The sequence below is a fragment of the Phytophthora sojae genome (genome assembly GCF_000149755.1).
Source record: "Phytophthora sojae unplaced genomic scaffold PHYSOscaffold_1, whole genome shotgun sequence".
NCBI classification, from domain to species: Eukaryota; Oomycota; class Peronosporomycetes; order Peronosporales; family Peronosporaceae; genus Phytophthora; species Phytophthora sojae.
This window is the reverse complement of record NW_009258115.1, coordinates 4,413,244-4,425,855: the sequence shown is the minus strand read 5'-3', so window position 1 is coordinate 4,425,855 and position 12,612 is coordinate 4,413,244. Positions and strand designations below refer to the sequence as shown.

General features: G+C 51.5%; 3 protein-coding genes across 3 annotated transcripts; all 3 read left to right on the top strand.

Moving 5' to 3' along the window:
• Positions 1-3,210: 3,210 nt before the first annotated feature.
• Positions 3,211-3,891, top strand: PHYSODRAFT_470662 (hypothetical protein; the record flags this gene model as incomplete). The annotated part of the gene is made up of 2 exons (XM_009516728.1): positions 3,211-3,345; positions 3,499-3,891. Coding segments are annotated over 2 exons (528 nt in total), but the record flags the coding sequence as incomplete, so codon positions are not given.
• Positions 3,892-5,523: 1,632 nt separating this feature from the next.
• On the top strand, positions 5,524-6,159 carry PHYSODRAFT_447255 (hypothetical protein; the record flags this gene model as incomplete). The annotated part of the gene is made up of 2 exons (XM_009516727.1): positions 5,524-5,628; positions 5,713-6,159. Coding segments are annotated over 2 exons (552 nt in total), but the record flags the coding sequence as incomplete, so codon positions are not given.
• Positions 6,160-6,662: 503 nt separating this feature from the next.
• Positions 6,663-7,520, top strand: PHYSODRAFT_474002 (hypothetical protein; the record flags this gene model as incomplete). The annotated part of the gene is made up of 1 exon (XM_009516726.1): positions 6,663-7,520. A coding segment is annotated over one exon (858 nt), but the record flags the coding sequence as incomplete, so codon positions are not given.
• Between the last annotated feature and the right edge of the window lie 5,092 nt (positions 7,521-12,612).

Here is a 12,612-nt window from a genome sequence, read left to right as displayed (position 1 = left end):
ACCTGTAATAAATATCGATACTGTATGGCCGGATACTTGTATCAATATCACCTGATATTGGTGATGGTGCTGTATCGAGATCCAATGATACTTCGGCATATAAATATCGATATCCTGCGATCTAGTGTAGATTTCACCAACCAGGTTATTTCCATGTGCGCTACCGCACATAGATATAGCCACTTCTCCCAACAAGCCCACGGCAAGTACAAGTCTACTACTACCATCTCGGTTCGGTTGCGTGCGCGCTCTCTAGAGAATGGCCGACGAGGATACGTCGCCCTGTGATCGTGGCCGTAGAGATAAAGAAGACGAAGTTGGAGTCAAGTTGGTATTCCACTATCTGTGCGTCACTCAAACCAGAACATGTTTGTTCTTGTCTGGGAGTTCATCCATGTACTTGCTACTCCGATTCCTGACACAAAGAAGAAAAGCAGCTCGTTCACCCACATCTGTCTCGTGTGCGCAGCACACAAAAAAAAGCACGGACCCGACCTCTTCTGGACGGAGACCATGCTTAATGCTACTGCTAACCCCAGGAAGCACATGCTCAGAGCTCACAAGAATCATCCCTTTTCGGTTGAAAATAAGCTTGAGAATGTGTCTCGCCCAACCACTATCTACCGTGTGTCAAGAGCGATGTTTCAGTCTTAGTGACTATGTGGAGAACGAGTTGCGAACCCACCTTGATAACGACCGGGCGGAGACGATGTGCTTGATGAAGGCTAATTGGTCCGAGTACAATGAAGTGCTGCAAAAGAATAGGAGACGGCGACATTAGCCAAATTACTGCAGGTACCATTTTTATCAATATATTCATCGTTATATATTGATGTGATATTGATATTAGTATCAGTATCGCTGATATCAGCTCCGTCAGAAGGCCGAGATACCCGATACCAGCTAAACTCGCGCTGGTATGAGCCCCTGGTCAGGACATGATCGAGGCGTTCGTTGCTGGAATAGTTCACGACTCTGTATCACGATCTCAAGGACGACTCGAAAGGACAAAGTTTAGTTGGAAGGGTCTACCAGCACGTGTGTAAAGGCGTCCGACTGAGAGAAAGTCTACTCGCTGCGAACCCGGATCCTGTGCAGGCGCGTCTTGTGACCGAACCCGAAGAACGCACTGAGCGTTAAAGTAAGCTGAGAGGAGATGTGCGACTGGTGCGCCGCAAGTGAGGCGCGCCCAAGTCGCTTGTGAGTTTTTTCATTTGGAAATAAATATATCTAGTTGCCCTGCAGGGTTGTTGGTGTGATAATCATTTAGCTAAATCTCGACTACTACAATTAATTGCGCATTGAACAGCTCGATGTAAACTTAAGGGTTACTAAAAAAATAGTCTGTCGATGTGTTTGAAAAAGTTTGGCCTTATGGATCGAGAGCTATACTACATTCATAAAGTGTCTTTGCGGTCGCACTTTCGATCTTGTAGCTACTACGTTTGTGCTTCTCTTTCTTTTATTATTTATAATTAGCTTATCTGTATAATATGCCCCCAAAAGAGCCGCCTAACCTATTAAGTCGAAACATGCCGGAGCGCTATTGTGGCGTCCAGCCTCGACACGATGACCTGATAAGCCTACTGTGAGGACACCATACTCCCACAAACGTTCTAATCAAAAGTGTGCGACCAGTGCCTCAGATAAATTCAGCATGAGGTACAATCGATAACGCAAGACTGATGTATGTCTACGCGTCATAACCGAGAGATGGACAAGTGCTGTCGCATATTGACAGATAAGCTGGAAGTTCCGGTTTATCCGGTCGGTAACATATCTGCATCTGGTCGAGTTAAATTTCTGTCATGCATTATTGTCACAAGCATTTTTACCCAGCGAAGAGCTGACGAAACACCCAGGTGGAATACTTCAGAAGTATTCCACCTGGGTGTGCTTAGCGACAAGTAGAGCTTAAAAGTTTATACACAGGGAACTTGCAACGGTCATTTCTTGTTTTAGATTCGCGTCTTGATGATCAAGGCCTTTGATCGTATTTCACTCGAACAGGGTTTTAGAAAATGCTTACGTCTTCACAGTCTTTTGTGAGGAGAGCGTGCTAACGATAATTTTAAGTTTGGAAAAAGTATTAATACAATTAACCTTTCTTAAGCTCCTGCCTAGTGAGTTCTGTCTTGCAAGGATACGTACATATAGTCGCTTACTGCGGCTAGCACTCAAAACACCACAGCTAGGATAGACGCAACTAATACACCACAATTAACCTTTCTTACGAACTGCGACCCTCCTTCCCGGGACCCACGGGCTTGACCCGGGGCCCGGGTAACCAGTCTTTACTTCATTTCGTTCATACGTACCCACACATACATATATGCTGATTCATACCAGTGTTGTCGGTAGTGCAACGGTTCAGTCTGCCCACGCATATAAACCTTTTGGAGGGCCAGTGCGGCACCGGAGTCGTACCGGTTTCAAGAAAATATACCAGTTAGATGTCAAGAGGGGTCATCGTTTGACTTGACGTACCGCGGATGTAATCCTATTTGGTCTGCGATAGCAGCACTAACGTTACTTCCTATCCCAGTAAACTACATTATCATAACCGGGCCCGGACGCGGTCTTCGTCGTGGGGACGTATAACCGATGTTATTGCCCTAGCTACAGGTATTGTGCCTTTCACTTATTGTTCCTTTCACTTATTCTGCCATGACAATTCTGGCATAACTCTAATCCCTTATCGACCTTAATTATGCCCCGAATTAGCTAATTCCCATGTTAATTCCGGGTCGCCCATTCGTGGCCGAATTAGGAGCGGCGATGGTGAGGCCGAGTTAAGGCAGAATAAGCTAATCCAGCCTGCGTTAGGCGGAAACAGTGCGATTGGCGGTTTCCTACCCACCAATCCATGCCATTCTGCTCGTATCTCCGTCGATTGGCTCGCAAAGGCTGATCGGGGGTGTTAGAGGAAGCACTCACAATCTTAGGCTCTAAATAAGCGTTTCTCGCCTGCTTATGGATCTACAGACAATGAGTGGTTATCTCCTTAGAACTAGGGGTCGCTGTACTTGGCTGCACTATGATACGAGGACGTCGTCCCTGGCGGCTGATCAGCCGTCGCTGATAGGAAATGTGTTTTTAGCAATTTAATATAGTCGATATTTCACGTCGAGCTACAAGCGTGCAATGGAGCCACCCTGCCTGCAAGTGGAGCTCGAAGAGAGCGCAAACACTTGATCGTTGTCGCTAGGCGCGTACGCGCCAGAGCAGCGAGAGTTCAAATCATGGTGTGATCGGAAAGGTTTCCATGAAACGACTCGCTACCAAGTTACCGCATCAAAGCTACATCTATTCCTCCAAGACGAAGTAGTCGATCGTGAAGTTCGTGTGAAAAACGCAACGCGTAAGATTGGCATTGCCACTGTGGAGATGTATGTGAACGTGGTTTCGGACCTGTACAACGATCAGCACAGCCGTGGTGCAAACGCACATCCTCACCCTCGCAACAGCCTCATCAAATCTCTCCTGTCTACACTCAAGCGTGCAAAACAGCGCGAATACGTCGATAGGGGTGCGGGGTCTCTACTAAATGGGTACTGCACTACGGATGATCTGGTTGCGATTTCTCGGTATTACATGAATCTGAACACCGGATGTGACTTACGCGACCGCATGATCCACTTCTTGTGCCATGCATGCTTATTGAGGAGTGAGGCGACGCGAAATCTTGAGTTGTCCGACCTATTCAGCGTGATTCTAGAACATGAAGGCTACACGGACTGTCGCGCGCTTGTGATGATAATGGAGCAAGGCAAAACCAATCCGTTCGGTCGGCGCGAGTTCGGTTCATGTATCCACCACCGCAACGTTGACCAAAAGAACGGTACAACATCAACATACTCGAGTCAGGCAAAAGCTCCACTACTGCATTGACATACCGGGGTCATTCTGACGCTACTATGAAAGCTTTCACTGGCTTGGCATGCACTCCAAGGCCAATACGCATGCCGCTCGTGGTTCCGGGTCCAGAATGACCGAACTAGCGGGAGAAGCATAGTCACAAATACGTAGGTTAGGGCGGTGGAATGCTGGCGCCATGGGGGGATGTTACCTGACTGTGTTGCCGCGGGATGCTATGCGCTCACTTGCGGGGTTCTCGCCAGACCGACGATCTTTTTTCTTGGAGCGTGCTGCCTTCGTTCCGCCTGAAACGCTTCAGTTGGAGCTGTTTACCTTCGTAGAAAAATACGTGGAAGCGTCCATAAAGCAAAAAAAAAAACATGTTGCAACTGGTGGGTTCTTGGAGCTGTTGATTTACCTGCGCACCGTCGTTCTCCAAGATGCCGTACTTCTGCGCGATGTGCACCCCGCACACAAGTTATGACAACGCCCTTTGTTTAACTCCAGCGGTTTCAACGCATTTGCTTGAGGCATAGTGCCCCGGGCTTCCGGAAACCGGTCGACCTTGGAGATGCATTTCCCCGGAGAGTGCACCCATCCCAGGGGTATCAGATGTATCCTACACAGAAGAACCCAGGGAGCCAGCGCGGGGCGTGCGACGACGTCAGAAGAGCCGACCCCGGGAGTATCCGGACCAGCCCATAGTGGGTCCAAGTGATTAGCAGATATTAGTAGGAAACTCATAGTTAAGCACTTCCCCCAGGGCCACTGGCCCTGGGGGAGTGCGCAATTCAGTCTAACTTTTCCCCCAAAGAGCTCAAGTCACCTCAGCTTCAGGAGCTCCAAGGTACTAAGGCCGCGGTCACTGGGACCCGCGCTAGTAGACTATCCCCAGGTAAATCGATAACATCTTTGCCAGGGTTTCCCTCCAGGAAGCCCCAGGCATTTCATGGAGTGCGGTCTAGCCGGCACGGGTAAGGGCATTCCATATTCACAGGGTCTCGCCCGTGGGGTTTCGCCCGAAAAGTATTGCGGCCGTCGCCGAGGGAGTCTTGCTCCGAAAGACCTGATTGCGTGTTAATTCCGCCCCGGGAACTAGGTAGCGTCCCCGGGCGATTGATTGTATTGCTACCAAACCAGCGTACTGATAAGGTCGGGACTCCCAGGAGGTCCTCAGTGGTTGACCTCCCCTCTGATCCAAACAACCGATTCGAAGGGGGTACACAAGGTGAGGTTACTGCCCGAGTCCCAGGACCCCTTGCTTTCTCATAGCGAGTAATGGTTCGGGAACTCACGGACCTGGATAAATCCCTCGTCCGGGCGGGCCATCTATCTACTAGGAGATCCGCTCTCTCTAGTGCCCTAGATCCTTGCCCGTCGGTTGCAGTTGTCCAGGCACCGGCCGATGCTTCCACACACCCGGCTACTTCCAACATGGTGCGCGCTTTGAAGACAGTAGCGCAAGTTCGGCAAACGTGGGCGCTTGGAATCCATGGCAGGCCAGTGGTGAGGAAAAGATGTTGCAAGGTTAAATTAGTCTTGGGGTAGGAGGCTGGCAGCTCAGCCAAGGTTGATTTCCGTTTTTGCATTGCTCTCGAGAACCTCGAAGTCTCCCGACCTTTCGCGACCGCCTTCTCGGAGTAAACTATCCGTGCCTAGGAGAGGATGGTCTCAACGAACCTTTTCGCCCTGTTCAAGCCTGATGTGCTGGGCACCGCCGGGTTCGCCTACGGCAGGACGACGTCGGAGCCTCAGCAAGGCTATTTCGACGTGGAGCGGGTCGCTAGCGGCAGGTGGAGCGACCTGGGCGTTCAAGTAGCTCGACGAGAAGTGAGCGAGGTGAAGTTGCGAGAGGTGACTGAAGAGGAAGCCATGAGCGGGGTGGGTACCTATGTTGGAAGCACCTTGTGCGTAGCTCGGGTTCTGCAGGGGAAGCCGAAGGTGTGGGAATACGGCACCGTTGTTGGTTACTCGTGGAGAGCCGCGACGAAGGAGGGCGTGTTACACGTTACCTTTACTACGGAAACCTGCGACGATCCGTTCGTGATGGAGGAGCTGCACGACTTGCCGCTCGAAACCTATGCCCTACGGCCCTGTTTTCAGATAGGCGTCGCGGACGTGATGCCGGCCGAGATGAAGTCCATTCATACCGCGGTGCACGCCCATTTCAACGGTTCCGGGCAGACCGCGCGTCGAAGTTCAGCCACAATTCTACGCAAGGTGTCCATGAATCTGATTAATGAGAGTCAAGTTGTGCCTTTATTCAATCTGGCAAAGACCCGTGTCGATTACCTGGAGATTTCGCATATCCTGAATTTTGTCTTTTACCACGAAGGCAAACGGCGTGCTCCTTCAGGCCTCAGCGTGCCAAAGCCGCTATTTGGGGACGATGAGCAGGAATGCAACGTCGTCCAGGCCGGCCAAGAGGCTAGGGATAGCGCAGACACTGAGCGATTGCAGCAATTGTACGACTCGGACGATGACTTGGGCTCGGCAGAAATGGTGCGGGATCTCCCGCCGCCGAATAGCCCAAAGCGAACACGAGAACAGCGGATTGAAACTCAAGATGGGGACGGAGAATCTCGGCTTAGGGCGTTGCGGCGGAAGCTCGAGGACGATCCAGTCATGGTGCGAGACATTGACCAGCTTATATCGCTACGGCAAGCCAACTTGAGCGGCGTAAGCGCAAGCTCGTTGGTGTCACCAATGGCACCTGAAGCCAACTCGCAGTTCAAGCCAAGTCGGCATCAAGTGGTGGTTCACACAGCGATGGTAAACGGTAAGTACGCAACACTTGATGTGCAGTTGTTGTTGAGACGATGCAGTCTCAAGCAAGGCTGCTTGATTATTTGCCACACCCTGGTGTTGCCCGCGGGTTTTACGGCTGGGACTTTGGTTTTCGTGGGCTCTCCTCAATGCATTTTGGAATGGTGGATGTGGAAGAAGAGCGCGACTATCGCCGACGTAATGATTTGAACGACTTCTCTTTGAAAAACAAAATCCCGGTGGCGCTAAAGGCCACCACGATTGAAGATGTCGTCGCGGCTCTTGAGATGCTGTCGCTGTTAGTGAATGATATATACGCGCCCTTGGTAGCCGAGCTGGTGGATGCTGCCAGACGTTTCTTGCTCGCGCAGCGCAAAACAAAGACAATGTGTGGTCCTGAAGCAGTTGTGGAGCTTGTTGTATGGATCGACGATTGCTTTGAACTTTTCCGGTCCTGTCTGGCTCGAGGGAACAGCGAGGCGGCAGCGTTAGTGAAGTCGCACTTCCAGTTCAATCATGAATCCTATGCTAGGGTGGTCCAGCGAGTCACAACTTTGAAGTTGGAAGCCCTGAAGAAACCAGCGGGACGGAAACCAGTGACGCGACCGAAGTCTGAAGCTCGTCGTGCGAGTGGAAACAGCAGCGGAGGTCGCCAAGCGATACCAGTTCATCCGGCGGTAATAGCAGCCCTGCCAATTCACAGGGGCAAGAAGCTCTGCATGAGATACCTCTCTGTAGATGGATGTCCAGGTGAAGGTGACACCTGCGTACTCGACTATCGCGAGCATTTTGTACCTAACCGGCTTCCACCAATAGTCAAGAACTTCATCGCGAAGTCCTTCGGTGGGTTGCGCGTGTCGGAAGCAGCGGATGACGAGCCCAAAGCACCAGCGTGAAGGGGCCATGAAGGAGAACAGGCGGCGTCCTCCTTCAGGCCACCCGAAAAGCCTCCACCTACAATGGGCCCGGACTCATTAAGGCCCGGGGCCGACTTCGAAGATGACGAGAAGCCGCTGCTGTGCGACGGCGGGCAGGTAGAATCCCCGAGGAACGACGATCTCCGTGTTTGGGAGAGCGTCGGGCCGCTGTCCTTGAAGGACAGGCAGGTTTTGAGCGCTGAGAGCGTTGCTGAGCCGCTGCAGGGAAGCTGCAGGGAGGTAGAATTCCCCGACGCGGAGTCCCCTCGCGCTCGGGCGGATGTTGAGCCGCTGCCAGACGATGGCAGGCAGGAAGTCCGCCGTAAAGGCGTTTGTGTGCCGCTGCCCGGTGACGGCAGGCAGGTTATGCGTCATGAAGGCGCTTGTTTGCCGCTACCAAATATTGGTAGGCAGGTGGGGGGTGTCACGGAGATCAGTTGCGGTCCAGTTGAGATGCAGTCGCTACTAGACGGGGTACGAAGATCGATTGCAGGCACGCGGAACAGCCGCAGTCAAGCTGCGGCCAAATACGAGTGCTCGGCAAGCGACGAGGCTATGAATCGCTACAAGAGAGCAAACTGCAGAGCCCGCTCTCAACAACAGCGGATGACTTCACGTTAGAGTCCCCAGGTTCCTTACGAATTTACTTGGAGGGCCAACGTTATTTGCTGTCTCAACGCGCGCGAGAGAAACTCTTGTCTCTCCATCAAGGAACAGCCCAGTCTGAATTGGACGCGGTGATGAAACATTACGGCGTGCCACTTCGCAAGGCATGCCCTCCCGCTATCACATTGGGTACTCGGACGAAGTTTCAGATCGATCGTGCAAAACAATTTGCATACAGCGAGCTTATGAGGCGGTCCAAGCTCAGCCTTCCAGACATGATTCGCTTAGTCCGAGGCGAGACGTCTCATGACCCGCGACCAAACAAGGCGCTAACAGTACCAGATCATCTTCCAAACTGGAGCACCTACAAGTACAAAGCTGAGTGGCGGGAAATTGTGACTCGAGGTTCGGCCAGCATGGACCATGGATTTTCATGAGCAAGTGTCCCCACCTCCTAATCATGGTTCAGCCCGCCGAGCACTAAATGCGGTGGCCAAGAGTCTGCGCAAGGGCCAAAATGACGGTCGCTTTCTGATTCTCGACATCAGTTTGTTGCCGCAGCTCAGGGGGGTGACATGCAGCCCATTTGGTGCGGTCCCGAAAGGAGATAGGCCTTTGGAGGAAGAAGCCCGGGTCATACATGACTTGACGTGTCCGAAAGGAGCGTCGGTCAATGGTCAAGAGCAAGATCGACAGGTAATCGAGGTAAATTACGACGGTGCTGCTGTATTAGCGCGTCTAATCCTTCACGTCGACGCGGAATCGCCCGGTCTGGTTCGTATGTCGACTGGAGATGTAAATGGGACATTTCGAAACATTCCGCTGGCAGCGGAGTGCGCAGGACGATTCGCAGGGACGATCCCAGAACTGGGAATTTTGGTGATTGACTTAAGCTGCCCATTCGGCTGGACAGACTCTCCGAGACAGTACTGGGTTGCAGGAGGCGCAATTGTTCACTTGCGCAAGCATTCGAGCCCTCTTTGGCCGGGGCAGCCTCGCCAGGGTGCACTTAAGTTCGATGGTAAAGCGTGGTGCGATGACCACGTTTGTATTGAGCCCGACATTGGTTCGCGTTTGGAGGAAGCTACTATCTCTCTGCGGACGGCAATGGTTACGGTTCTGGGGCCGTACGCATGCAACAACGAGAAATTTACTCCGTGGTTCACTGAAGGCAAGGCACTCGGCCTCCAGTGGAATCTTCGGGAAATGACACTGTCCATGCCAGCAGAGAAGGTGGCCAAAACACTTCGACGCGTTGGCGAAGTGGACGACTCGGCGGTTGCATCCCGAAAACAGTTGAATAAGTTGCTGGGGAGTTTGCGGCATGTAGCTACCTGTGTGCACACGGCTGCTCCATTTTTCCAGAGGATAGCAGCGCTGGCTCGGGTAACTAGCCTTTTCCATCCTTCGGCGATTACGACCGAGGTCCGCGAAGATCTCCGGTGGTTTGCAGCAATTCTCCGCGTTGGACGTCTCAACTCGGTGCCACTGTCTTGATTTGTGGACTCACACGAGCCTGACTATCATATTTGCATGGATGCGAGCGATCATGGACTATGTACACTATGGCCAGCTCGAAAAGAATACATTCAAGTGGAATTTGACGAAGTCGAGCGTCAGCTGATCGCGCATTTCAACGAGGCATCCTCGGATGATCTCAGCATTAACATTCGCGAGCTTATGAGCGCAGTGTTCGCAGCAATTGTATGGTGTTCTCAATGATCATCAGTGGGGCCTTGCCGAGCAACACACGTTAGATTTTGGATCGACAATTCTTCAGCTGTGAGCTGGACAAACCGACGATCGAGTCGGAACCCATTTGGTCAAATACTATTGCGCCTTATTGCACTTCAGGAGGTGCAACACAATTTTTACACTTCAGCGAACCATGTACAGGGTGTTGAAAACACAATGGCGGACGTCGGCAGCAGGGTGTGGCAATTCAAGCGCTCATCGGAGTTATTTGCTGACATGACGTTTGCTTGGACACAGGTCAGAGTGCCGGAGAACTCAAGAAAACTCTCGAAGCTTTGGGAGCAATGCTCCGAGCTGGGGCTTTAGCTGACACATCGAGGGTGCAATATCGTCGGGCGTGGAATCAGTGGCGAAGATGGTGCGAGTTTATGGAGTTCACGCCTTGGCTGGATCGTGATTCTATCGACGCCAATGCTGCTCAACTAGGTGCTTTTGCAGTGTTTTTATGGTGATTCGGCATGAACAAGTCCGGCGCTGGAAATACGTACTCAACGATATGCAGCAAATTGTGTGCGATCAGGTGGTTCCAGAAGCACACGGCAGGGTATGACCCCGGTGTCAACGCTGGCCACGCCATTTTACTGCGAGGAATTCGACGATTCACTGAACCGGTCGTCAAGCGACAGCCAGTTACCCCCGCACTGCTTCGAACAGTGATGCGGTGTGTTAATCTGCGGGAATCGCGGGGCCAACTACTGTGGGGCAGGCTGTTGCTTGCATTCTTTTTCTTACTTCGCAGGTCAGAGTACCTGTTTATCACCACCAGTATATCCTCCGGTTGGGTGACCTCAGCTTTCAGGACCAGCAAGGTAGTGCGGTGCGACCTAGTGATGCAGATGTGGTGGGCATTCGATTGTGCGGCGCGAAGAACAATCAGTATGGCCGTGAAGAACGGCGCTACCATCATCGATCTGGCAACAAATTGTTGTGTCCGATTAGAGCAGCAAGGTGGATCCTAAAAGGGGCTCGCGGTTTTAATACACCTGCTGATCAACCAGCGCTATCGACGGGCCCAGGCCGCGGCATCACCTCTGACGAATTGACTTCAATCATCAAGAGAGCAGCAGCCGAGGCTGGTCTCAAAGCCAAGCAGTATTCGACGCATTCAGTACGAGTCGGTGGTGCTACCGAGTTGCTGAATGGCGGAGCAGACCGGTTGGCGATCAAGCTTATGGGGAGGTGGCTCTCAAATGCCTTCGAGAAGTACCCCGTGCTGACCGCTGACGGCTCAAGAGACCTGGCCAGCTTAATGTGCGGTACACAGCACGCTGCCGCTCGACTCGGCTAGGTTCAACGTTTCTTGGGGAGTGCACTGGTGGAATATTGAAGGGGCTCACCACTCCACACCCGAGATACGTTCAATGAGACCTTACATTCCCCACAAGATCGCGATCATTGAAAATGGTCAGTTTCCGCGGACAAGACGGCGGAGACGTTGATGGCGAAAGAGGAAACCAAGTTTTTCCGATCGTGAGATGATACAAGGATAAAATAGTCTTGGGGTAGGAGGCTGGCAGCTCAGCCAAGGTTCATTTCCGTTTTTGCATTGCTCTCGACCCACCACTCCACACCCCAAATACGTTCAATGAAAACTAACATTCCCCACAAGATCGCGATCATTGAAAATCCATTACAGTCCGTCGTGGTGAAATTGCAGTGTGGAAAGTGTCATTAATAACATAACGCCTTCCGATTTTGTCATTAATTTTAGGACAACAATCACGGTTTGACTTGAGTTCAGTATGACGATTTAGCCGTTACGTTACTCGTACATTGTTCGTACCTGACATAGATGACAGACTCGTACTTCCCGGGTCAGGCCATCCTCCATACAAACGGCTAGTCTATTTTGGTCCTTTTCTGTGCTTTAAGAATACCCCCCCCCCCCGATAAGTGCCTCTTACTTAATATAAATTTTGTCGTTAAGTTAAGGACGAAATTGATTGGGTTATGGAGCTAGCTGACCTTCACTCGATTGTACTACAAAACGAAGGCTATAGTGCTTCCAAGCGCTGGTGATGATCACGACGCAAGGGAAAACCAACCAAGTTGGTCGTATTGAAGTGGGTTCATGCATACGCAGTAAGAACGTGGAAATTTGTGTTCATGGGTTGCTTGATTTCTACCTGTTTTGGCCATGGCATATGAAGCGAATGGCGGGACCCCGGCCCCCCCCAATACGCTCGTACTGAGTGATGTGGTGATAACAGAAAATACAAACACCATGTGCTTTTGAGCGCTCTATTATAGTCAATTGAAGCTTGGAACTGCATTTTTGCATGCTTTTGACGGGAAGGTGGTGCGTACACTACCGGCTATGATCCAAAATAAACGCACCACGAAGTACGAGCGTAATGGGGGACCCCGGGGTCCCGCCATTCGTTTCATATAAATAAAGAGCCGTTTCCTGATTTCACGAAGTCGGAGCGATGGTAACCTATAAAACTGCTGAAGACTGGGAAAGATCTAACGAAGTCAATGTCAAAGAAGTTTCATCGCGCAGCTATTGTTGACAGCCTCGACCACATCGGTATACACAGCAGGACCAAAATCCATCTAGGCAGAGGATCGGGCAGACCTTGGGGGTGCCAGTGAAGCTCACATATGGCGACTATGGAGGTGGAATACTAGAGCGATGGAAAAATGTTACTTAACTTCGCTTCCCCGTGATGCAATGCGAACACTTGCGGGTTTTGAGCCAGAGAGGGGT